This window comes from Desmodus rotundus, chromosome 7 (assembly GCF_022682495.2).
Source record: "Desmodus rotundus isolate HL8 chromosome 7, HLdesRot8A.1, whole genome shotgun sequence".
NCBI classification, from domain to species: domain Eukaryota; kingdom Metazoa; phylum Chordata; class Mammalia; order Chiroptera; family Phyllostomidae; genus Desmodus; species Desmodus rotundus.
In genome coordinates, this window is record NC_071393.1 from 6,029,208 (window position 1) to 6,054,461 (window position 25,254).

The 25,254-nt window shown below is 53.8% G+C and overlaps 1 protein-coding gene and 1 long non-coding RNA gene across 3 annotated transcripts in view; one reads left to right on the top strand and one right to left on the bottom strand.

Moving 5' to 3' along the window:
* The window catches only part of RPH3A (rabphilin 3A), a 73,800-nt gene extending 53,841 nt beyond the window's left edge, over positions 1 to 19,959 (top strand). For both annotated transcript variants that reach the window (XM_024566894.4, XM_071221876.1), the window contains 13 exons: positions 87 to 251; positions 1,779 to 1,865; positions 3,488 to 3,550; positions 4,151 to 4,372; positions 5,970 to 6,049; positions 8,800 to 8,874; positions 10,318 to 10,427; positions 12,059 to 12,185; positions 14,202 to 14,258; positions 15,031 to 15,185; positions 17,317 to 17,398; positions 18,732 to 18,828; positions 19,614 to 19,959. In XM_024566894.4, the coding sequence (XP_024422662.2) occupies positions 87 to 251; positions 1,779 to 1,865; positions 3,488 to 3,550; positions 4,151 to 4,372; positions 5,970 to 6,049; positions 8,800 to 8,874; positions 10,318 to 10,427; positions 12,059 to 12,185; positions 14,202 to 14,258; positions 15,031 to 15,185; positions 17,317 to 17,398; positions 18,732 to 18,828; positions 19,614 to 19,744 (1,451 nt within the window). In that variant the 3' untranslated portion in view covers positions 19,745 to 19,959. The remainder of the gene's footprint in view (positions 1 to 86; positions 252 to 1,778; positions 1,866 to 3,487; positions 3,551 to 4,150; positions 4,373 to 5,969; positions 6,050 to 8,799; positions 8,875 to 10,317; positions 10,428 to 12,058; positions 12,186 to 14,201; positions 14,259 to 15,030; positions 15,186 to 17,316; positions 17,399 to 18,731; positions 18,829 to 19,613) is intronic.
* Positions 18,928 to 22,772, bottom strand: LOC128781447 (uncharacterized). Its single transcript, XR_008427423.1, has 3 exons — positions 22,655 to 22,772; positions 19,908 to 20,011; positions 18,928 to 19,672 (listed from the first exon to the last, which is right to left on the bottom strand). It is a non-coding gene; the product is annotated as an uncharacterized lncRNA (long non-coding RNA).
* Positions 22,773 to 25,254: the final 2,482 nt, after the last annotated feature.

A 25,254-nucleotide genomic window follows, 5' to 3' on the forward strand; every position in this document is an offset into this window, starting at 1 on the left:
CAGCCAGCTCTGGCTTCGGGACAGGGGTCCTTTCACCTCATCTCTCGGTTGCCCTTTCTCTATTCAACTCATGCCTTTCCTTCCAGGCCCTGAGCCGGCCTCTGCTCCTGGGCGAGGGAGCTACGGGCCGCCTGTGCGCCGGGCCTCGGAGGCACGAATGAGCTCGTCCAGCCGGGACTCAGAAGGCTGGAGCCAGGGCCAGGGCCAGGGCCACGGCGGGGTGTCTGGGGACTCCAGCCGCAGCCCGGCAGGTGAGACAGAGGGGCAGATCCAGGCAGGCTTCCCAGATGAGGAGAATCAGGAAGATGGGGGAGGGTGGTATTTATATTCATGTCATCCGCTCAGTATTTATTGAGCACCTGCTGTGTGCCTCAGTTCCAGAGGCTGGTTCTAGCTGACGGCAGAGGAGGGACAGCATCCAGAAACGATTCTGACGCCAGACGGCCACAATTTTGGTTCTGTCCTTTCTTCCTCTAATGCCATATGTAAGAAAAAGTGTGACTTTTTTTTTTGCCCTCCTCCAAAAAACTCTGGGGGGAGGAGAGGCCCCTTGGCTTTGAGCCAGATAAGGATGCTCCCCTCTCACGGGTCTGACCGAGATCAGAGGGTGGGTCAGCAAGGCCAGGATGTCCCCTACAGGTGCTCGCATCTCACTGGGCACCCAGTACCTCGGGCCTCACTTGTGGTGGATTTGCTCAGCAAGAAGTGCCCACTGGTGGGAGCCCAGGATCCTTGGACTTGGGAAGAAACACCTGCTGGCCTGGGGAGATCTGCGTTGCAAGCCCTGTGTGAGACCTTAGCCCATCGCTTCTGCGGGCGGTGAGGTCACGAGACTGGGAGTAGGTTGAATGGGTTGACTGTTGGTTCCCACGTAGACCTCTGCCCTTCTCTCTCTGAAGAGTGGGCTCCGGGCTTAGCACCTCGGTTCCTCTTCTTGGTAGGAGAGCTGGGCAGTAGCATCCTATGGTCTCAAACAGACCCTGGAGACCAGCGGCCTGAGTTCCAACCCTGGCTCTGCCGCAGACCAACCAGGAGACACTGGATGAACTCCTTAACCCCTCTGGGCCTCATTTCCTCCATTTAGAAAATGGAGATAATGAAGTACCCACCACGTGGGATGTAGAGATTAAATAAGTCTTATGTGTAAAGTCCCTGGCACATGGCAAGTGTTAAATGAATGTTGACTCATTCTTATCAAGTAGGTAGCGTTGTCTCTGCAAGGCCCCTGAAGTTCAGAGAGGGTGAGTGACCAGCCCACAGTCATTCAGCTTATAAGAGAGAACACTCAGATGCAAAGCTAGGTTCATGTGAAGACACACATCGGGTTCTCTCAGTAACAATAAAATAACACCAACACCTGCCAGATGTTGCGTGTTTACACACGCCCAGCACTGTTCTGAGCACTTCCTGTGTGTCGTATGGTCGCGTGTCCACCACACGCTGTGCGGCGGGTACTACCATCCCCCTTTAACAGATGCAGAGACTGAGGCCCAGAGCGGAGAGGTCGTCTGTGCCAGGTCACACAGGTGGAAGCAATGTCACAGAACCTGTGCTTTTCAACAACACCCAGGCGGCAGCCGTGACCTGCTCAGGAGTCTGAGTGTTGGAAAGAGAGAATGTTCTAAGAGGCAGAGAGAATCTGAAGGAGCTGAGCGGATCAGGGGCTGCATTCAAATCCAGAAGGCGTTGCCTCCTGCTGGCCAGCCAGTCCCAGCTTCTTCCTGCTTCGCGTGCGGGGGAGCCTGCAACGTGACAGGCTGTTTCCCTTTCTCCTCCAGGCTTGAGACGGGCCAACTCAGTCCAGGCCTCCAGACCGGCCCCAGCCTCAGTGCAGAGCCCGGCGCCTCCTCAGCCCGGGCAGCCAGGTACCTGCCGCCCGTTGAGCCACCCAGGCTGTCAGGTCACTCAGCGGTGACCCTGGTTCCTCCCATCCTCGCCAGGAGAACCTCAGCTTTCTGCAAAGCTGTGGCCACCACCGAATCCTAAGCTCTTCTAAGATCCTTAGAATGAGTTACGCTCAGGCCTGGGGAGCCAAGCGGGGCAGGAGAGGGCACCTTAGCCACCTAATGCAAGGAGTGACAGCACCTCATTCCTCAGTGTGTCCAGGCCCCAAGGGTTGTCTCTCCACTGTCACCATCTTGCCTACATGCACCCCCACCTGCCCTCTTATTCCCTTGATACCTTTCTTCAAATTGACTCACCTTCCGAACATAACCGAGGACTTGCTCTCACAAACCCTCCCAAGGAAAATGTAAGGGCATCAGGCTTTAATAAAATGACAGCTGTCCCCAGAGGGTGGTGTGAGACTCAGGAAGAAATGGTGAGCAAAGAGATGAGTACCGTGGGGACCTCGGAACAAACGTGGCTTGTGAAAGACAAAGGAAATCTTGCCTGATCGGTGCGGCTCCAGTTCGTGGTGGTAAGAAAGCCCTGTGATGGCGGCGTGAATGGGGAGCCAGGATCCCATACCGTGAAGAGAGAGGGTAAAGGAACCATGGACTGCAGGGCTCCCCATAACAGCGATGTGTTGTCTCCACATCCCGGGGGCCAGAAGTCTGAACTCAAGGTGTCAGCGGGGCGGGTTCCTCCTGAGGCCCTGAGGGAGAATTGGTGTCCTTCCTCCTTAGCTTCCCATCGCCTCGGGTGTGGCGTTCTCCCTGTGTCTTCTTTCTGTGCCTGTCTCTCTGTGTCCGAATGTCTCCCCTTTACCAGGACACAGTCACATCAGATTAGGGCCCATCCTAGTGACCTCATCTTAACTTGACCATCTGCCAAGACCCTCTTCCACACAGGTCACACTCACAGGTACTGGGCACGAGGACCTGAATATCTTTGGGGGACACAATTCGACCCATGGCAGAGGGTACCACAATTAGCATAATGAAAACTAAACATTGCAATGAAATTCACAGTCCTCTGGCCTAAGAAGGTTCCAAGCCTGAGGCCTATTCCCTGTTGTTCAAAAGGGAAATTCACAAAGTTTAGAGAGAGGTGAGAGACCCAGCCACACCCAAGTGAGACTTCCTGGAATCAGCATTGAAAGGCAAGGGTGACTTTCTCACGTGTTGTTGAATGTTATTTCATGCCCCATCCCTGCGGGTCCTTCTCCCACCCCCGCATCCCCCACTGTGGGAAATGAAGTTGTAGAGACTCCACAGACCAGGACTGACCCTGCAGCACTGATGGATTCGGAGCATAAACTTGCCCATCCCCTCACAAACAGTGCCCACCCCATTCATTCATCAGCCTCCTGGCAGCCGGGGAGCGTCTCATGGAACAGGAAGCTGAGGCCCAGGAGGGAAGCACTGGGGCTTGAACCCAGCCCTTCCTGGCCCCAGAATCCCCCACAGAACCATTCCTGCAGCCCTGGCACCTCTGCACATCCCCTGCTACCCCTGGGCCTGTGTCTATGCCCAGGAAATGCGAGGGATGAAGGGTGTGCACCCAAATGATGCCACCTTCTCTGCTCTCTCTTTTCTCCACGCAGGGCCCCCAGGAGGCAGCAGACCCGGCCCTGGGCCAGCCGGACGCTTTCCTGATCAGAGACCAGGCAAGTGCTTGCTTCCTCCCAGCCCACCCAAGTGGCCACCTCTCTCCCACCCAGTCTGCATCCCAAGACCCACCTGATGAGCTCTAAGCCACCCCATTCCCAGATCCCAAAACTCTAGATAAAATGATAGCACATGGAGTGGTTGAGAGCATACCCTGCCTGGGTTCAAATCCTGGCTCCTTCCATCCCAGCTCTGTGACCCTGGGCAGGTCACTTCACTTCCCTGAGCCTGCCTCCTCACCTCTAAGATGGGAAGACATGAGGACCTGCCCTCAGAGTCGTTGTGAGGATTGGACAGAGGAGTACACGTGAAACCTGACCACGTGGCCCGGAATGTGTTAAGACCATGCTAAGTGACAGTGACTATATGTGCTATCTAGGCCTCGTCGTCACCGTCACTGTGGCTACAGCGAGGTCACTTTTCTAGTGCACCAGGAGCGATTTTAAGTGCTGCGTTAGATAATTTCTTAAACAACAGCTACCACTCTTTGAGTGCCTTCGGGTATTACAACCCCACTTCACAGAAGAGGACGCTGAGGCTCGGAGACACTGAGTAACTTGCCCTACGTCACTTTCCTGCCCTCTCCCCATCCCCTGCAGAGGTGGCTCCCGGTGACCCTGGCTACACAGGGGCCACTGCCCCACCCCGGGAGGAGAGACCTGGAGGAGTCGGAGCCAGGGAGGACAGAGCGGGCCACCCACCGGGCCCCTATTCCCAAGTGTCTGCTGCTGCCCCACAGCCTGCCGCCACCCCTGCCCGCCAGCCCCCACCCCCAGAGGAGGATGAGGAGGAAGCCAACAGCTACGATTCGGATGAAGCAAGTAGGTGGCACTTAAGGGGGGGTGTCTGGGAAACACTCCTCCAGGGCCACCCCCGGGGATATAGGAGGGCTCCAGGGACAGCCCCATGCACCCCTCCCGGCCTCCCAACATGCTGAACATAACACATGAGCATGCTATAGAAATACCAATCTGTGTCACTAGATTCACAAAAGGACGTCACCTTTCTACACAATAGGTGACACGAATACAGTGTTTCATTGTCGTGAACGACACTCACGTCATTGTAAAGAGTGTGGTTCCTCCTGTGCAGGGCTGATGGGGCGGTAAACTGAGGCACCCCTTGGGAAAGAGCTTGGCGAACTGGGAATCTTCGTTGCATAGTGCTAAACACACCTGAGGAGTTGGTGTCATGTGACATGCACACCAGAGGACACCGGAGTCCATGCTTGCTGAGCACTTTTCTCAGTGCGTCCCTGGCATGTGCTCAGGTCACCTCCCCACGGAGCCTGGGGGTAGTTGCTTTTCCTGCTCCCATTTCACGGGGAGGGACACAGAGGCTCCGAGAGGTTCCAGCTCATGTGACTGGTGAGTGGAGGGGCTGGCGGTCCATCTCACTGCTGCGGCAGATCAGAGGCCAGAGCTGGGTGACCTGTCAGCTGTCCCCTCCATCCCCGTGCCCTCCCATAGGTCATGGGTCTGTGGTCTGTGGCATGAGGGGAAAGGACTCAGGGAGTCCACATTGCCTTGTCAACCAGAGGCCGTTTCCGCTCTGGAAGCGTTCCCTGTCTGGCCCACCTGTCTGCCTTTCCGCATCCTTGCCCTTCCGCCAGGTGCTTATGTGTCCCTTCACTGGCCCATCATAGATGGTCCCCCCAGCCCGTATCCATCCCTGTAATGGGCTGTCCACCGCAGTCCCTAACAAGCCTACCTCCAGATTCCTCGCTCACTCCTCTCTCTTTTCTGCATGCATGTATTGAGCACCTACTAAACGCCCCAGACTGTTCTGGGCACTAGGAATACCATGACAGAGAAGAGACAAGATGGCCGACCTGAGGAACTAACGTTCTGGTGGAGAGAAACAGCTCGTGTGCCAATGAGTTCACTTCACATAGACACAGAGCACCGTGAAGGAAATAAAGGAGGGCCAATGACCGTGAGGGTGGCTGCGTTAGGTGGAGTGATCAGGGAGGGCTTGTCTGAGGAGGTGACATCCAAGCTGAAGCATAGATCACGAGAAGGTGCCAGCCATGTGAGGATCTAGAGGGAGAGCATTCCAGGCAGCGGCAACAGCACATGCTAAGACTCCTTCAGCGAGTGAGTGAGCAGCAACTGTGTTCCCACACTGTGCCCTGTGCAGACACAGCCGCGAGCAGGACAGGCACAGCCCTTGCCCTCCGGATCTTTCCGTCGGGCAGGACAGGAAGTCATTAACTAGGTGAAGTCATTAAGGAATCATTCACAGCCCACAGCTGGGCCCAGGGTCTACCACGGTGGGGTGTCCAGAGTAGAGACTGAGTCTCCCTCTCTTCTGTAGGCTCAATGCCTAGCCCTTCCAGGGCACGCTATCAACGCTCAGGAAAGGTTTGCCAAATGACTGAATGAATGTTCTCTTGGTTCTTGCCTCTGCCCCCTCCAGCCACCCTGGGTGCCCTGGAGTTCAGCCTTCTCTACGACCAGGATAACAGCTCCCTGCACTGCACCATCATAAAGGCCAAGGTGGGTGAGGGAGCCAAGCTGGGGACCCCTCAGGCTGCTCTGGCATCTCTAGGGGGCATGGGGCGAACATGGGTTACCAGGCCCTGGTCTGGTGCCTTGTCTATCCGTGGCAATGGCAGTGAAGAGAAAGAGGCAGAAGTTTGCCACAGCTGATACTTTGGGGGCCAGTGTCCTCCGGGGATGGCCCCAGGGGGGTTCATTTAGCGGCAGCCACCTCCCAGGGGCAGAGGCAGCCAGGCTGCTATGGTAGAGCTGAGAACTCTAAAGGGGACTGCCCACCTGGAGGGCAACGACAGCCTGATTTACAGCTGATGTGGCCACAAAACGGCTCCTTGCTTCAGCGGATGTGACTCCAAAGCTGGAGCAGCAGCCTGAGTCGGCCCGCCGGTGCAGACAGGAGAACACTAACGCAGGCTGCCGAGGGGCAGGAAAGACAGGCCCAGGCGGAAGAGCGCCCCCACCCTGCCGGCTCCGGGGAGCGCTGACCAAATTCCAGACCCTGAGGAAAGCAGGTGCTGTCAGTGCAAATCCCAGCAAGTAATCGACTAAGTTTCCCCCACCCCCAAATCTGATCCAGGTAGAACAAGCAAGGCCCAGGAACCAGACTGCCTGGGTTCAAATCCCAGCTTCTCTGCTTCCTTGCTGTGTGATTTGGGAGAAGTTACTTACCCTCTCTGTGCCTCAGTGTGCCTCTTTGCAAATTGGGCGTAATAAAGTGCCTCTCCCCTAGGGATGACTGTGAGTATTAAATGGAAGGTGGCCGCGGGCTCCAGTTTTCTCAGGAGAGTCCCCATCTGTGCCTATTGCTTCGCTGTACTAATGACGGACTCCCCCTCACTCACAAAAAGTCCCGGTTTGGATGATAAATGAGGTATGAAATGCCTAACACCACTCCTAGATCAACACACCCAGGTCGCTTCTCCAGCAAGCACTTATTGAGCACATCTTATGTGTCTGTCACTGTGGCGGCACTTAGATGCACCTAGCCCCCCCCCCCCCCTCGAATATCACAGCCAAGTAAGTACCTACAAGATCTTGTTTCACCTTTACGGGAAGCTGGGAGGTAGGGAGCATCTTTGGCTCCATTGTACAGATGGGAAAACTGAGGCTCAGAACATTAAAGCCTGAGGTCGCAGAGCTGGTAAAAGGCAGAGCCGGATTGAGTCCAGATGCAACAGTCTCTGGCTCCAGGTCCTTAACGGTTCTTTCACGCAGTCTCCTCTTCCAGCTCCAGAGATGGAGATGGGGGTACAGGAACCTTCAAGCCTCAAGGGCTGGCCTGGCAAGGGAGAAAAGAGAGCTGTTTGAGGTGCTAGGGAGTGGTAGTGACTTCGGTAAACTGGAGCAAGCCAGCCCCACTCAAAGCCATTCAAATGTTAAAGGCAGAGTGGGCGTCGATTTGTAACCTCGCCATCCCATCCGAACAGTCGTCCCAGGAGTGTTCATTAAACACCTGTTCTCTGTCAGGCACTGCCCCAGACACTGGGGATACTAGAGTGAGCAAGAATAGGCCCGGCCCCCATGGACGCCCCCTGGGAAATTGACAGAAACCCCGTCACTGTAGCAGTTCCTGAGTATTATACACCTCCTGGGGCTTTTTACAGATCACTTTGTCTCATTTAATCTTCACAGCAGCCCATGAGGAAGGTTCTGTCATCTTTCCCATTTTACAGATGGGAAAACTGAGGCACAGAGAGATTCAATGACTTGCCCAGATCACACAGCCAGGAAGTGGTGGCGCTGGAATTCGAACCACTGTGGTCCAGCTCGAAAGCCTGTGTTCTTACCCACTAGGTGGCCCTGCCGCTCTCCCCACTTTGCGGCATCCGCTCCCCAGCTAGTAGTAGTCAACACCGTTCACACATCCTTTGGCCAGGCCCAGAGCTCCAACTTCACAGGCAAGACCTCCTTTAATCCCTCCAAGAACCCCGTGAAGCACAGGGGCTGTCATCGGCCCCATAGACCAGATGAGGAAACCGAGGTCCAAGGAGATCACAGGACGCGATACCTGGGATTTGAAATTAGTGCTGGGCGAGGGGACAGTGGGAGCCAGAGGTGGGACACCTGTCCCAGCCTGGGCATGGGGGAGAGGGCTAGCATGTGACTGAACCCCAGGAACTTTGAAGTCACTCATGTTAACAAGCCCCACTTAATTTCCACCCCCAACAAACTCCCTGCCCCCTGGGGTCTCATTTGACCCTCATCTCAGCCCTGGGAAGGGGGCCAGGCAGAGACTGTGTTCCCAGCATCTGGATGGAGAAACTGAGGTCTCCAAAGGGAGCACAGTAGCCGGGGCCGGAGCCAGGCCTCCCTCCCCCACCTCTCCTCCTCTCCTGCCCTTCCTGTGCTGGGACACCTCCTCCTGTCCTATGAGTAACCATCCAGCCTCGATGGAGCTGTTACTACGTGCCAGGCACTTTCCAGGTGAAGTCGTGTGTAAGTCTCACCCGTGCGTGAAGCAGGTGCTGTTCTCATCCTGCTTGACCTGTGAGGAAATTGAGGCTCAGGCAGGCTCAGAAACTTGCCGGAGGCCACACAGCCAGGAAGTGACATGACCAGGTTTTAAACCCTGTCTGCCCGATTCCAGAGCTCTTTCCACGACATACTGCATATCCCTGCTCTCTCTCCGGAAGAGGAAGTACCTAGGGTGGGCCAAGGGGCAGGCAGATACCACGGGCTGCGCCCAGTGCCCGTGATAGCTGAGTGGCCAGGCCTCCGAGGCCCTCACAGCGCCGCCTTTTCTCTTGCAGGGACTGAAGCCCATGGACTCCAACGGTTTGGCCGATCCCTACGTTAAGCTGCACCTCCTGCCAGGAGCCAGCAAGGTACCATATGGCCTGGGCCTCTCGGCAAGCTAGGCGCACAGGCCCTGGCAGGCACTCTGGGTTCCCAGCTCCGAGCCTAAAATAGCCCTCCCTGCCCCCAAACCCCCTCCTCCCTGAGTGGCAGAGTCCTTGCAAGGGCCGGGGGGGCGGGGGCAGCCAGGAGCTCTGCCCATTTCTCCAACCCAGAAGCCTGACATCCAGGAGCTTCCAAAGGCCAGGAGAGAAGTAGATGCCCCGATGATGCTCTTCACCTGCTCAAACAGCTTCCGTGGCTCCCCAGTGCTGAGATGGCCCTCTCCCCCTCCCACTTCATGCCCCAACCGAGCACTCCTTCCCTCCCAGTAGAAATGGGTAACTCTCTCCAGGCTTCAGGGGTCAGCACTTGAGATAATTAATGTTCTGTCACTGAGAGAAAAGGTCCTCCTCGCCCACTTCCTCTCCCCTGGCAGCTCACCTGACATCGACTTTGCTCTGGGGAGGAAAAGTGGGGTTAGCTCTCCTCTCGTTGGGTGGGCCCACTCAGAGCACGTGGCTGCAGAGTGCGCCTCCTTGGGTTTGACTCTGGGCTTTGTCCTGTTAATTTGACAAGGATGTCCTAAATGCAAGGGGACCTGCCCTTGGTTGCATCGTCTTGGGAAAGTGTGTGTTAAAAATCTCTGCAAGTATCAAATGCCCCATAAGACAAAACAGGCACGCATGTGCACGCACACACATGCACACACACGCACACACTGTATCCTCTCTTTGGATCAAGAAATAACAGTCCCTCACTTGGCCATGGCTGACCTGTGAAGTGTTTGGCCACTACTACTTCTAACTCCCTAGTGACATTCGCTTCTCTCTAAGGCACTCTCCTTGGCTCACTCCTAAATCCAAACTTGCTTTGCCAAGGAATCCAGTGAGTCATTTACATGTTAGTATGAATTAGATTTGTCACCAGGCCACCCCTTCTGGGTATAGTGTGTTTCTAGCCTTCTCTCTTACAGAGTAAAATGAAAACTTTTGTCCCCTCCCCCCAATGAATTTCAGCATGAAGGGTGCTATTTGGGGAAGCATGGAACCTTCCCAGTATCCCCAGAAATTGTTCCTTTACTGCCTAGGAGTGGGTGACTCTTACTTCTGCCTCCCTGACCTATGCAGGGTTTTTTTTCTCAAAGGGAAATGTCTCTGCTTTCTAATCTTAATGGAAAGTTCAAAGAGAGAGCCCAGTACGTGGGTGGAGGGTGACTCAGCGTCCGTCCCTGTTGATGGCTACGGTCGTCGCCTAGAGCATGCCCCCCACTCCCTGAGACATGCACTCAGGAGCAACTGAGCCCCTGGACACTCCTAAAGGGAGAGTCTCCTAAATCACTCCCCCAACCCGACCCCAAATCAGCCCAAAGGACTGGCTGCAGGGCCGGCTCCCCCACAAGGCACGCGTCTGTCTGTCTCTCCGGGCTCTAGTCCAACAAGCTTCGGACAAAAACCCTGCGGAACACCCGGAACCCCATCTGGAACGAGACTCTCGTCTATCACGGCATCACAGACGAGGACATGCAGCGGAAGACCCTCAGGTACCTGCCAGGCGGGTGGGCACAGAGGGGTCTGAGACACCTGTGGTCCCCGGCAGTCACTTTTGAAAACCTCTCCGCATACTTTTTTTTCCTTTCCTTTTTTTACTTCTACAAAACAATATGTATTTCGGTAAAACTTCTAAGAAAACAGGTAAGTGAAACTCTTAACATCTTGTAGCCTGGGTGTCCAGGTTGTGTGTGTGTGAAGACGCACATGTGCAGAAGGTCCTTACCAAATTGAGTGTTTTCAAAAACGGACCATCCTACTAACTACCGTCCCACTTCACAACATGTCGGTGCAGCTCATCCTCTGCAGTGCTGTCTTCCACTGCATTTCAACGGTACCAGTGGCACACGGATACACTCTTGTAAAAACGAATAGAGAAGGCAGAGCCCCTTTAAAGGTTAGTTCCCTCCCGCGGCCTGGGTCTGCCTCCTCCTCCTGTGAGTCTCTGCACCTTCAGAGTCTTGTTAGCAGCATGGAAAGTATCCTGCTGTATGTATCTGGAACCTTCCTTTTTCCTTGACCACATGCCCTGGAGTTACAGCCATGAGAGACATTTAGATCTACCTAATTTCAGCCGCTTTGGAGTTCTCCACAGAACGAAATGATTACAAACATGTTAAAAGTTTCATTATTAAATAGTACAAACATGCAGAAAACTGTGGATTATAATACAGCAAACACCCAGGAACCCAGCGCTTAGCTTTTCACAATTGACCCTTGAACAACCCGGACTTGAACTCCAGGCATCCACTTACATGTGCATTGTTTGCAGTAACTGCTGTATATGTATTTTCTTTCTTACCATCTTAACAACATTTTCTTTTCTCTAGCTTATTTTATTGCTAAATACAGCATACAATACATATAATAAACAGACTACATGTTAGCTCTTTATATTAATGCTAAGGCTTCCGACCAGCAGTAGGCCGCTAGCAGTTAAGTTTTGAGGGAGTCAAAAGTTACACGTGGGTTTTCGACGGCACGATGGGTCAGCACCTCTCACCCCCGTGTTGTTCAAGGGGCAGCATGTACACAGGTGCGTACAAAGAGACAGGAACGTGGATGCTCCACTGCCACATTATTCCTAATAGCTCAAAACTGGAAATAGCCCCAAACCTAAGCGCCCACCAGTGGCAGGACTAGGATGGCATATTTGCCCAGTGGAATACTATGCAGCATAAAAAGGACAGATCACTACAGACGTGGATGAATCGCATATACATGTTGAGCAAAAGAAGCCATTCGATTCCATTTATCTAAGGGTCAAAAGCAGGACCATGAACCCAAGGGGCCAGAGGTCAAAGGGAGTGGTTGTCTTTGAAGGAGGTGGCAACAAGGGATCATGAGGGTCTTCTGAGAGCTGGAATGTTCTATATCTTGATCTGGGCAGTGGTTACATGGGTGTATGCTTGTGAATGATTCAGCAAGCTGTACATTTAAGATTTGTGCCCATTACTGCTTCCGAATTACACTGCAGGACAGACGACAGGAAAACTACCTGGCTGAGGGCTCGGTACACAGGGAATTGAAAGCATTCCCTGCCAGCATCCATCACAGTTCTTGGTAGTAGTAAGAGCTCAGTAGCTGCTCTTCCTTCTCTCCCCACCCTTTCTGACGCTTGCAGGATCTCCGTCTGCGACGAGGACAAGTTTGGCCATAACGAGTTTATCGGCGAGACCAGGTTCTCTCTCAAGAAGCTGAAGCCCAACCAAAGGAAGAACTTCAATATCTGTCTGGAGCGGGTCATCCCGGTGAGCGCCTCTTCCTGGGGGCTCACGGGGGGAGGAGCGTTTGGGGGTGCAGCCTTCCCCTGGGGCTGCAGGCTTCCAGGCAGCAGAGATGTGGCTGCTGTTGAGAGGAGGGTGAGAATTTCTGCTCAGAGCATCGGGGCTGTACCCTGACCCTGCCGCCTTTTACCGACCCTGTGCGAGCCTCCCTTCTCTGAATGGCAGGGTCCTCTTGGATAAAACTGGGGAGGGCAGAGTGGTGTGGCAGTGTGGCCGGCCTGGGTTCAAAGCCCAGCTCTGTGACTCCCCTGCTCCCTGGCCCCGGCCAAGCATCTGAGCTTGGCCTCAATCCAAGCCTCAATTTTTCTTGTCTGCAAATGGGCTTTCAGTACCTGCCTTATGGGAGTGTTGTGTGAAAGACATGATCAGAACAGAACCTAGTACACAGTAAGCACCGTAGCTTAACTGTTGTTATTATAGGAATAATACTGCCCTACCCACCTGTCACTCAGGAAGCCACAAAGCACCATGCACATAAGCAGGAGGCAGGATAGCACAGTGCTAGAGCAAGGGCTCTGGAGCCAGAGTCTCTGGGTTTGAATCCTGGCTCTGCCATTTGTTCTAAACCTGAGCCAAGTTATTTAACCTCTCTGGGCCTTGTGTTCTCATCCATAAAATGGGATCGTAGAGTGCCAATTACTATCGTTAGATGTGATACTTGCCTTTTGAGAAAGAACAAGAACCAAATCGAGAGCTTCCAATTGGGCTGCTCCTCAGGACCAACTGGAGATTTTAAAATCAGAGGTTTAAAACTAAGATCCTGACTTCGTGAGGGAGGGTGGAGCCTGCAGTCTGTATTTTTAGAGATAATCCGACCTGCCCTTTTGGACACAAGGGCCACCTGGGGCCCAGAGTGGGAGCGAGTCGCCCAGGTCATGCTGCGTGCCAGAGGCTGTGCTCTCGGTGCCAGCCAGGGCCAGGTCTCCCGCAGCCGCCAGCGCGCCGCTCCCCCGGGCAGAGGGCCAGCTCCCCATGGGGAAGCCGCATCAGGTGAGAAGGGGAAACTTGTAGCAACCTCCCACCAGATGGCTGACCCACGGATGGAATATCCACATGCCACGGGTGGGTTTGCACCACGCAGGCGGAGGAACAAGCCACAACAACGACAATCACAAGGAAGAATTTACACCAAATGCCAGGTTCCAAATAAATTACTGAGGGCAACCCTAGGAGTGGCGCCTTTCCACTAGGTCTTTGCCTGGTGACAGCGAGTTCCTCGGGCTCCTCTTCCTTCCCTCACTCAGTGAGTCCGGTTGGTCCCGACACGGGCCAGGCCTGAGTCAGCAGCTCCTGGGCCCACCCACCTTCCTCCGATGGGCACAGCCAGCCCCAGAGGCAGAGAGGTGGCAGACCAGCACAGGCCTCCGCTCACCATCATCTTTTGCTCTTTGTCCTTGGTCCTCCCACCACCAACTCCCCCATATTCCCCACCAAGGACAGGGGCTGCGTAAGTGCTGTCCCCTCCTCCCCTCTGGACCTCAGTTTCCCTCATCTCTAAAGTGGGGAGTTTGTATTTAACCAGCGGCTGTCACACTCTGTTCCCCAGAGCCTTAGAATCCCCCAAAAGGACCTCAGGAGCCATGGAGGAAGAAGCACCTGGTGGCCAGACCCCGAGACCCTGTGTCACTTCAGCCAGCGCAGATCTAACCCTATCTGCTTTGTGTACGGGGTGCTCCGCCACTTATTGGCTGTGTGACCTTGGGCAAGTGGCTTAACCAGTCTGATCCTCAGTGTCCTCATCTGCAAAATGGGGCTATTAATACAACCTACAATATAGGTTGTAGTGCGTTAACGTGGTCTGTCAAGTGGTTAGTGTTGCAAATTTTAGCTAAAAGGGGAAAGCTGGGGGTGGCCACAGAAGCTTGGAAAGCCTGTCCTCATGGCTCTGGATGCTACTGGAGGGCTGAGGGGTGTCTGGTCCTTGCCCAGGGAGGTGAGCCCCACAGGCAATGTTCTCTCTCTTTTCTGTTTCCTCCTAAGATGAAGCGTGCCGGGACCACCGGGTCCGCCCGCGGCATGGCCCTCTATGAGGAGGAGGTGAGCACTGAGCAGAGACTGAGCCATAGCCCGGGCCTGGCATCTCCCTTCCTTTCCCTCCCTGGCCCTATCCCGACTCTTTCTCCCCAGCCTCCTGCCCCTTGGGTCATGTGAGAGCTGCCCTTGCCCAGGATGCTGGGACATGAGACCAGGTGGATCTCTTTCCACCAGGAGCCCGAGGTGGGGGGAGTCCCATCCTCTCACACCAGGGACACCCTTGAAGTCCTTGGCCTTGTTGGCAGGAGCCCTGCTGCTGACCCTGCAGGATGAGAGCAAGGCCACGGCCCTTCTGTGGGGACGTGCTGGGGGCTCCTTGGACTGTGTGTGTGGCCAAGGCTGGGGTTGGGCTGCATGTCCAGGCCATCAGCCTAGGTCTCTGTGCAGCCCCAGGGACTACATTTGTGAGAAGACTGGTTGTTTCAGGGGAGTCTGAACTCAGGGTCAAGGCTCAGTCCTGGGGCAGAGTTGGGTCATCGCCAACCAGGATGAAACTCAGCCTGTTACCAGAGTCAGGGCTTAGCCTGTCTGGGTCAAAGTAAAACCACGGGTCTCCTGTGCTTCAGGCTGGCTCCCCTTGGCTTTCACCATTTCCTCTTCCTGGAGGCCTTGGGGGGGGGGGGGGGGGGCAGCACGGTGGTATGCTGTCCATGGTACTGAACTCACTAGCACTGGCCCAGCTCTTTCTCCTTTCCACAGACCCTTTCCCAAAGCTCCCATCTAGTTGCCTGGCCCGCTCCCCTCCTGGCTCACACGCCCTCTTCCCCTCTTGCAGCAGGTGGAGCGCATTGGTGACATAGAGGAGCGCGGCAAGATCCTGGTGTCCCTCATGTACAGCACACAGCAGGGGGGCCTCATCGTGGGCATCGTACGTTGCGTGCACCTGGCCGCCATGGACGCCAACGGCTACTCAGATCCATTTGTCAAGCTGTGAGTCAGTGCCTTGGGACTGTGAGTGGGCCCCTGAGGGGGCCCTAGGTCCCTGTGAAAGGGGGACCAGAGGGCTTCCCCAACATCATTGTACCCTGAGGCCCAGAGAGGGAAACGGACCTGCCCAAGGTCATACAGTGAGACAGAGAACTAGAGCTGGCTAAGTGTGAGGCTGGAGCCTCAGCAGTCAGAATGCTGTGTCACTCGCCCATGTGAGAGGTTTGTGGCTCTGTCCCCTCCTGTGGGAGAGGGACAGTCAGCAAGGTCGCAGAAGCCCCATTTGTAGGCCCCCAGAATCAGCATGTCACCCCCCGGCTCTCTGGAGCCCCACCACCAGAGAAGCACTATGGCCTTTTCCAGGTTCAGTCTGGAAATGCTCAGGAAGACGACCTTAGCCTTTGGAGGTTATCGCAGCGACCTCACCTGTGGGGACTAGGAAAGACTGTCACTTGTGTCAGGGTCCTCTGAGAAAATGCCACGATGGGACTAAAGCAACAAAGGTTTCCTTAAGGGACCTGCCTGTGTGGGGGCGGGAGGGAGAGCTGTGGGGAGAGGAGAGCAGTCACACGGCCCCGAGTGAGGGCTGGGTCAGCGGAAGCCTCCTGGACACAACTTCAGCAAGGCTGTCGGGAGTCCTTAGGCCAAAATCGGCCATCAGACAAGCCCCACGTCACCTAGGAGCAGGCCTGCCATAGTGTCCCCACCACATGCAGTTGGCAGCTGGGGGCATGACCTTGGCACAAAGATGGCATGGATTGCCAGGCACAGCAGCTGGGGCCGTGGTGGGTTGGGCTCCCTGTAGTCGGAGATCCGCCAGGCACATTCTCATGGCTGCCTTTGAATCAGACATGGGGTTCAACCCCCACCTCTGGAAGCTGCTAGCCGTGTGGCTCTAAGCAAGTTACTTAACCTCTCAGATTCTTCCTTGGTAAGATGGAGACAATAGTTCTACTAATTTCCAAGATGAGGCATAAGGCCAAATGAGATAGCATATCTACAGCAATTAGATACAGCCGGGACAGAGCTGTGTAGCTGCTCTCAGTAGAATTCTGCCTTGCCTCGTGGCAGCAAAATATGTGTTTCCACGGGTCTGGAGGAGAGCCTGGGCTCTGGACCCAGACTGCCTGGGTTTGAATCCCAGGTCAATTGCCTTCAATGTTCTCCAGCTGTGTGACCTTGGGCTCATGCCTTAACATCTCTGGGCCTCAGGGTCCTTCTCTGCACAATGGGAAGAAATAATAGTTTCCTAGGAGCAGGAACCAAGACAGGATGAAATGTGCGAGGGATTTGTTGGGGGAAACGCCTGTGGAGGGAAGTTGAGAGGGAGCTGGAGGAGGGCTGTAGAGACAACAGGATGCCTCAGGATTACCCAGAAAATACTGATATGTACCTGCATATGTACCTACTATGTGCCTACACCAGGGAAGAGCCTTCCAGGCAGAGGAAACAGTGTGTGCAAAGGCCCTTGGGTAGGAAGGAGAGTGAGTGGGAAGTGGGGTGAAGAGCAGGGAGTGAGAGTCAGCTCGTCCAGAGCAGGGACACAACTTCGCCGGCTCTGAAGGCCACATCAGAGACCATGAACTTCACCCTCAGGACAAAGGGAGGCCATTCAGTAATTTGAGCAGAGGAGTGGCGACAATAGCAATCAGATTTGCAGCTTTTATCCCTTTTGTCTACACACAGGGTATCTCCCCAGGAGTTGGGGCCAACCTAGGGGTAACAGATGGTGACGTGCCAGGCACAGCCTCCCGGGGTCTCAATCTGGTCCACTGAGAGCAAGTCCTGGCTCAGAGCACAGGCTCCAGAGGCAATAGCTAGGTTCAGTCCCTGCTGTGTGGCCTGAGGCACCTGTCTCAGCTCCTCTGGACCCAGTTTCCTTGTAGGTAAAATGGGTGGTTGTAGTTCTACCCGAGGTTGTGTTGAGGGTCAAGTGCACCTCAGGCGCGTAGTGCAGCGCCTGGCACCGGGCAGGCCCTCTGCCGTACACGGCCATCATTAATGTTGGTTCGTGTTCCAATTTGCTCATCAGTTACTCTCCTGGCACTGGAAGGAGCCTTTGGGGTCCTGTCACCAAGGGGCTGTTCTTAGTCATTAAACCTCACTCCTAACAGCCTCTCATGTCTCCTCTCAGCTGGCTGAAACCAGACATGGGAAAGAAGGCCAAACACAAGACTCAAATTAAGAAGAAAACCTTGAATCCTGAATTTAATGAGGTAAGGCTGCCCCATTTTGTCGTGTATGGAATAGTTCCCGTGTGTGAGAAAGGAACAGACTCCCTCCTCGGCTGTTGTCAAGCACATCAAAAAGACAAAAAACAACAACAACAAAAACCCCTTTCTCTCATAGATCAGCTTGGATTACCTAAAGGATAGGTAATGAGTTTCTCATCACTGGAAGGAATCAAACCTAAAAAATAACCCTATAGATTAGGCAGGAAGCTGAGTTTGAAGAGATACAGAATTACATCATCTCCAATATCTTCACCAAATCGAACAGCCTATCATGCTGAAATCTGAGGGAACAAACAGGGACAGTGATGCCCTTTCTCGTCCACCCCGTTGGTGTTGCCCTGTCCCTGTCCCTGTCCCCCACATCCACCCAGGACATCAAGTCTTGCTAGAGCCACCGTCTAGATCCCCACTGAATGCGCCCCTCTCTCTGTGTTCGCTCCTACCGCCTTGGCTTAGCCCCTGGCATCTCACGCCCGGACAGTTGCAGTAGACCTCCAGCTCACCTCCCAGTGCTTCGCCCATCCTCCACCGAAGCATGAGCTTTCTAAAACACAAATCTAAGTTTGTCACCCGCCCCCAACTCCGTCACCGTGGATGTACACGTGGTTTAGCTCCAGGGGTGCCTTTCATCATACCGTCAATGATCAGGAAAAATGAGAAACAACTAAATGCTCACCTGCCAGGCATCAGGTCACGGTACAGCCACACAGCCGTGAGAGGAGGCCATTGTGATGGTGACGCAGAAAAGGGTGTGCAAGCATGCAGTGTTGTTTTTTGCCGTGTGTTACATGAAATGGAGAAAGAAAACCACAATATGGTTTGTTCATATTATATTTCATGTAGTATGATACACAAACATTTTTATATGCTATAACATTCCAATTAATATTCCTATTAATTGTTAAAAGCACTGGAAACATAAGCACCTATTCCTCATGTCGGTCTCAGTCCCCTCAACCACCTTTAATCTCTAAACCATGACAAGGGAAAGCCAACTTTGGAAGCTACCAGAAGGGAAGGGCTGAGCTCATGGCTGGCTTCCTTCAAGGAAACTGGGCCAGGGCGGGCGCTCTCAGTAAAACTCCGCCAGCCTCCCCAATTTCAAATAGAGAGTCACTGGAGAGAGAATCACAGGGCTGGAGGGACGTCGTTTTACAGAATGTTTGGTGAAAAGGGATTGTCAGGCCTGGCCAAGAGGCTCAGGGGAAGGCCCCCTTGCTCCCAGAATGCCTAGTTCAAGGGCCTCCCATGGGTCCATGAACCCCTAGACCCCAAAGGTTGAGGGGATTCCCATGTCCTCCCCTCTTGCATCCAGGAGTTCTTCTATGACATCAAACACAGTGACCTGGCGAAGAAGTCCCTGGACATCTCGGTCTGGGACTATGACATTGGCAAGTCCAACGATTACATCGGTGAGTGCACCCCGCTCCCGGAGAAGACCCGCCCCCGTCCTCCCGGGAGAGGGGAGCCTGCCCCAGGGCTGCCCAGCCGGCAATGAGGGCCTTTCTTTTCTTGGGGCAGCCACATCATGCAAATGCTGGGTCAGAACCCTTGGGCCCCACGAGGGTCCAGTCGGAGAGTCTGCCTGCAGGAGAAAGGGCTTACGAAGCTGGGAAGGTTGGATCGCGACTGCTTAGCTGCTGACCACATCGCCTCCAGCGGAACAGTTAGACCGTAGGGGCGTGGGTTCTGCGGTTCTGCAGAAAACAGGGCACAGAGGGTGTCTCCTCCATCCATATGCAGGTCCAGGATGAGGGTTCTAGTGTTCCCAGTCCCCCTCCAAATGACGAGGGACAACGGTCATGGAAGATGGGGCAGGGAGGGAGCAAAGGTGTGGGGGCAGGGCCGAGCAGGGTGATGAAACTCTTTGAAAATAGACGATGAGCTTCTAAAAGCAGGGGAGGCAAGTTTCCGTGGGTGGTAGTGATTTTGTGGAAGGTCTTAAAAAGTAGACAAGTTGGTGCGACAGTAGGGAGCCACTGCGGGTTCCTGAGCAGGTAGTCCGTAGGCAGAGGAGGCCAGTAGTTGTAACAACACCGTAACCTGCCTCCCACCCCAAGAGCACGGATCATGAGGCATTGGCGAGGGAGTCCCTGCATGGTGGCAGTTTTCTCCAATTAGACATTTGGGTCCTGAATGAGAGTCCCACGTGTCCCTCCACTCTGACCGCCTGTCCCCATCTGCCCTTGTCATCCAGGGGGCTGCCAGCTGGGGATCTCGGCCAAGGGAGAGCGCTTAAAACACTGGTACGAGTGTCTGAAAAACAAGGATAAGAAGATCGAGCGCTGGCACCAGCTACAGAATGAGAACCACGTGTCGAGCGATTAGGATGGTGCCCAGGTCCCCGGCTCCATGTCCCACCCCCCTGCCCAGGTCACCCCCCCACCTCAGCCTACCCCAGTAGCCCACTGCACTCTGCTCTCTCTTCTCTACGCCTCACCACCCCGTCCCCTGCCACCCTCCCTGCGCCTCTTTGGGGTCTCCCTCTCACCTTGGGCACTGCCACCAAAGACCACTTCCTCCCTCTGCCACGCTGCTGCTGTGTTGCGATGTGGGCTCTGAACGGAGCCCCTTTCTGGTCTCCCCAGGTTGGAGCTGTCGGGGCAGGGATGGGGGCATTTGTACAAGGAGGCTGTTCGTTTAACAACCTTCCAGTTCAGGTAGTCACAAGCAGATTTCATCACTTAGGACTGTTTTCAGACCCTCCTGGCCTTGAACAGACGCACACATACTACAACTCGTGTTTCCCGTGTCGCGTCTGTGTATCCCCTTCAGCGCTGTGGGGACCTTGTGTTTTGGAGCAGACGTAGAACACCCAGGCCCCCACCACCTCTGCACATATACACCCCAATTGCCAGGGAAACGGGCCACCATATTTAAACTCCCTGGTGACTAGGAACACACCCTCCCAGCCCCCAAATACTTCAAGAAGTGGGCACACAAAATACACAAAGGGACTTTGGTAACCTCCTCTTTCAGGATGTTGTCTATTTGCTTCCTAGCAAAAAAACAGCACCTGTTTTCTAGTCTCCCACCCCCCACCTGTCCCTTCCTGTCCCTTCCACCACATGAAACTCTCCCTTTCTACTCCCATCTCTTTCCCTGCCTCCTCGCTCCCTCTCTAAAGGGGTTAAGTAGCAAAACCAAAAAATATCTTATGCCCTTGCTTCCTCTCACCGGGCCTGACAAGCAGAACCTGAAATTTCACCTAGACCTTTCGCTCTTCAAGTAACTCACTTCTCCTGTTGACACGGCCAGGTAGCCTCGGGCTGAGGGCCCTCTCTGCCTCAGGTGCCTGGCAGCACACTGCAGGCTGTGTAGACGCCCCACAGAGGGGCTTTCTAGGCCCCGGGCCTCCCCAAGTGCAGGCAGAGGGTATCTGGAAACCCGAGCTCTGGGCCTGAGGGGGGCCTGGCCAGAGCCGCCAGCATTCTGTGTCTCCTTCCTCTGCTCTTAGTTAAATGAACCTACAACCCCTGCCCCTGATGCTCTCTCTTTGGCTCTCTCACTCCATGTCTCACTCAGAATCACCTCAAACCTGTCTGTCTGTCTGTCTGTCTCTGCCTGTTCCACCCTCTCCACCAAGTGTATTGGAAGAATACAACACCAACATCGCGGATCTAGAACTTAGTGACAGAGCCAGATGCCAACGGCTTTTAGTCCATCAGGAATCATCCAGTCTTCTTCCTAAAACAAAATTTGTTTAAGGAGAAAAAGGCAGGGCAAACATACATTTGAGGGTTGGGTTTGGGCAGCCTTCGGCGTCCTGTGAAAAGGTCTGGGTTTTCCCCAGTTGCCCTGTGAAAATCCCCCACCCCATCCACCAGCCCACTGACATCTGCAGAAGTCAGGTGGACGAGCAGACGCTCACCTTCTCCAAACGCACGCCCTTCGGCCCCCCCTTCAGCCTTCTCCACCCCTAGCGCTCTGCGCAGTTCATTGACTGTCGCTGATTTTTGTCCCTAAGAACCACTTTCTAAATAGCCAGTTCTCCGCCTTCCCCAAGATGGGCAACAGCTTCCCCTGCCCCCCTCTCTTGTCTGGCCCCGGTGCCCCCTCCTTCCCACGGTCTGCCCTGAGGAGAAAGCATGCTGGCTGCGTCGCCCAAGCCTGGCGCTGGTCTTGGCGCTGGAATCAGCATGTGGCAAGCTCAGGGCGCCCGCAATCCGGGCGCACGCTGTCCCCACCGTCCCCACCAATGTAACCGCCCCCTTGCCCAGAATACACTCCCGCCCTCCGGTGCATGCAGAACCGTCCACTGCGTTTCTTTGTGATGATGTAACCAAAAATAAAGTAGGGATATTCAGGAAAACTGGTGGCCTGTGCTCTTCCTTTCTGGTTTCTGGAGGCCTGCCCCCTCCCCACCAAGATACATGATGCTACTCATAGTATTTCGTGAGCATCTACTGCGTTCCAGCCACTGGGGACACAGCTGTGAACAAGGAAGGTGTGGGCTCCACCCACGGGGAGTTTGCTTTCTGGTGCGTTTCATCTTGGGCTCAAGGCAACTTCCCTGGCCCCACACCCTCTAAGGAGAGTGCTCTGTGCCGGTGCCCCGCACCAGCCAGGCAGCGCCCTCATCTCCCTCCTACCCCAGCCTTGGGGAAGAGTCCCAAATGGTTGCAGAATCAGAGGTCAAGATGGAAGAGAAGATAGAGTTGATCCAGGGCCTAGTTCCATCAGCTCACTCACCTGCCACATCATAACCCAAAGCCTAGAGAAGGGAAGGTCTTGGCGCAGCAACGCCAGGAAGGGAGCCGGGTCGTTGGACAACCTTAACACCCTGGTTGGCACTAATGCGACCATCAAACACCTCCTTCGTGTTGCAGCACCTCCCATCTGCAACGAAGGAGCCTTTGCCCCGGCCCCTCCTCTCTCTAGATCCTCAACCGGCCCGCCAGTGAGCCGAGCAGGGAACTGTTCAGGCGGACTTTTACTCACACTCTAATTGATCCCAAAAGAGCTCAGGCAGTTGGTCGGGAATGTTGAGTACTTCCCAGAAGGAGCAGCCAATTCCATCCAACAGCTGCTTCTCTCGCAGGCCACGTCCGAGACAAATTCCCGTTCTCACCCCCACAGGGGTGGCGTGCAGTGTTGAGGGAGAAGTCAGCGTGGCAGAGTCCCCTGGGGAGGTGTCTTCTTTCACTCCACCCGTGCTCTGCCCACCACCTCCTTGCTCCCAGCGGATTCTGGGATGTGAGGAAAAGTAAATATGGTACATCTGCCTTGGCTAATTACCTTTTTTCCCCCGTCCAAGTAAAACACAGGCAACATGACGTGGTGTAGAAAGCAGCAAACCAAAACAGCGTACCAGCTTTTTAACCCACTTGAGTCCAGCATTCAGGTCCTGAGTGGCTGTCACCTTCCAGAGGTGGAGCCTCACCTCTCCAAGTTTCAGTTTCCTCACCCGGAAATTGGGGACAATAATAAATACTTCCAAGAGGTGAGGCCAAGTGCCAAGTTCTGGTCTCCCAACAGGCCTGACAAAGGTGAGGCCTGGGAAAGGAGCGGAGGGTTGCTGGTGAACGCAGCAGAAGCTGGCCCACGGCCAAGTGGATTGAACCGTCACCACTCTGAACCCAGCTGGTAGGCCCCTCCTCTACGCAGGCAGCTTTGCCAAGGTCATTGGCCTAATAAGGTTAAACAGTCCGTCCCAGCACCACGGAAATACCCATCACCCTGTAACAGATACGTTTTTGCTTGGCTCTGGCCCAAAACAGCTTGTGTGTGCTTGAGCAAGTCACTTCCTCCTGTGGGTCTTCAAGTTCATAGGTAGGACGCCAGCGTGGCCTAATCCTCTGACTTGGCTGCCAGGGCTCTCCCAGGGGCCTTCGTTTCTCAATCTTTCAAGAACAACCTAGACCTTTTCGCTGAGGGCAGGCCCCTGAGGAGTCTGGCATGATCTGTCTCGTATGAAACACAGAAGAATGCGCCGTCTGGAACCTCCTGTGCCCGTGTCTTTAACGGGGACAAGAACGTAAAGCCACCTGCAGGGGCACGAGGGCATAATTCTGGATCCCTCCAACTATTTCCTCAGTCTTCTCCAGTCGCCTCACTCTTACCTAATTCTGTGCAATGCCTGGTGAAACTTGCCTTTATTGCATCTTTCCAAAGAGTGCCATGTCGGCTTTCTAACGACAGGTCTCTTTTGCACTTGTGTTGAATCTAATATATATATCTATTTAGTCCAAAGCATACATTTCACTAGCAATACAACCCCCATCAAGGCGTTTGGGAGCCAATGGGATCTTTATCATACATACAATCCAACTGGGGGGAAAAGCGAGTGTTCCAAAGACAGACGCCCACCCCTTTGTGGTTACATTTTTACCTTAAGCAAAAGTGCACATAGTATACAGGAGCAAGGAGTGTCAATGAATTGATGTGCTGGTTAAGAGAAAGGTGATCGGCCCTGAGCAGTGTTGCTCAGTGGGTTGGGCATTGTCCCGCAAAATGAAAGGTCGCCAGTTCGATTCCTGGTCAGGCCCCATGCCTGGGTTGCAGGTTCAGTCCCCAGTCAGGGCACGTACGGGAGGCCACTGATCAATGTTGCTTTCTCACATCAATGTTTCTCTCCCTTTCTTTTTCCCTCCCTTCCCCTCTCTCTCTAAAAAAAAATAAATACTTTTTTTTAAAAAAAAGAGAAGGGTGATTAAGAAAGTTGGCTCATGAGCATCTACACACTACTTCCTCCAACAATAACGGAATACATACTCTTCTTGAGCCCACGTGAAACACTCACCAAGACAGACCACATTCAGGCCACAGAACATGCCTTCCCACAGTCCAAAGGATGGGTATCATCAAGCATACCCTCTACCACAAAGGAATTGGACACCACAGCAATAAAAGAAAGCTATCTGGAAAATTCCAAAATATTTGGCGACTAAATAACACACTTTTAACTAACACGTGGGTCAAAGGATTCTCAAGAGAAATTGAAAAATAGTTTGCACTAACCGCCAATGAAAAGAACGATCAGTTAAAATGGTGGGCTGGAGTGGGAGCAGCGCCTACAGGGAACTTCCTGGCATGGAATGCCTGTGTTAGAAAAGAAGAAAGATTTGAACTGAGAGGAATGAATGAGTGGAACAAGGGGAAACTCTTCTACGTGATTTTATAATGGCGAGTACATGACATCACGCATTTTTCAAACCCAGGGAGTGTGTAACGTAGAGCGAACCCTAATGGAAACTATGAACTCTGTTTAGTTAATAATAATGAATCAACATCAATTCATTCCTTATAACAAATGCACCTAGATGCATAATTTCTACTAAAAGTAGTAGAAATTATGGGTGCAAGGAGACATATGTGAATTCTGTACTTTCTGTTCAATCCTTCTGTCAAACTAAAATGGCCGTAGGAAATAAAGTCTATTAATCAAAAGGAAAAAAGTGTGATATGATGCCATTTAAAAAAAAAAAAAGGAAAGAGAACCATGAATTCTCATGTGTAGGTGTGTGTGTTAACCTAGCAAAACATCTGAAAAGATCCACATCAAAATGTTCAGAGTGGTCACGTTCGAGGTTTGGGGTTACAAATGGAGTTTTATGCTTCCCGAGGTTTTTGGCGTTTTTCCTCTTTGCAGTGGTGGTGTGAAGACTGCAGGAGACTGTAGAACAGTTTTGTCCCAACAACAACAAAAAACTGGGAAGAAGAAAACCAAAACCCGGTTTTGAATCCTTATTTCTCTTGGGCGAGGCACTGGTGGGGTTAAACAGCAACGCTTCCCTCCTTCAGGAAGGCAGGCGCTGGAGGGAGGCAGCTCCTGGATCGGGAGGAGGCTCCCCACGGGGTCTGACCTGATAAGAAGCAAGGATGTAGCTCCTCCCTGC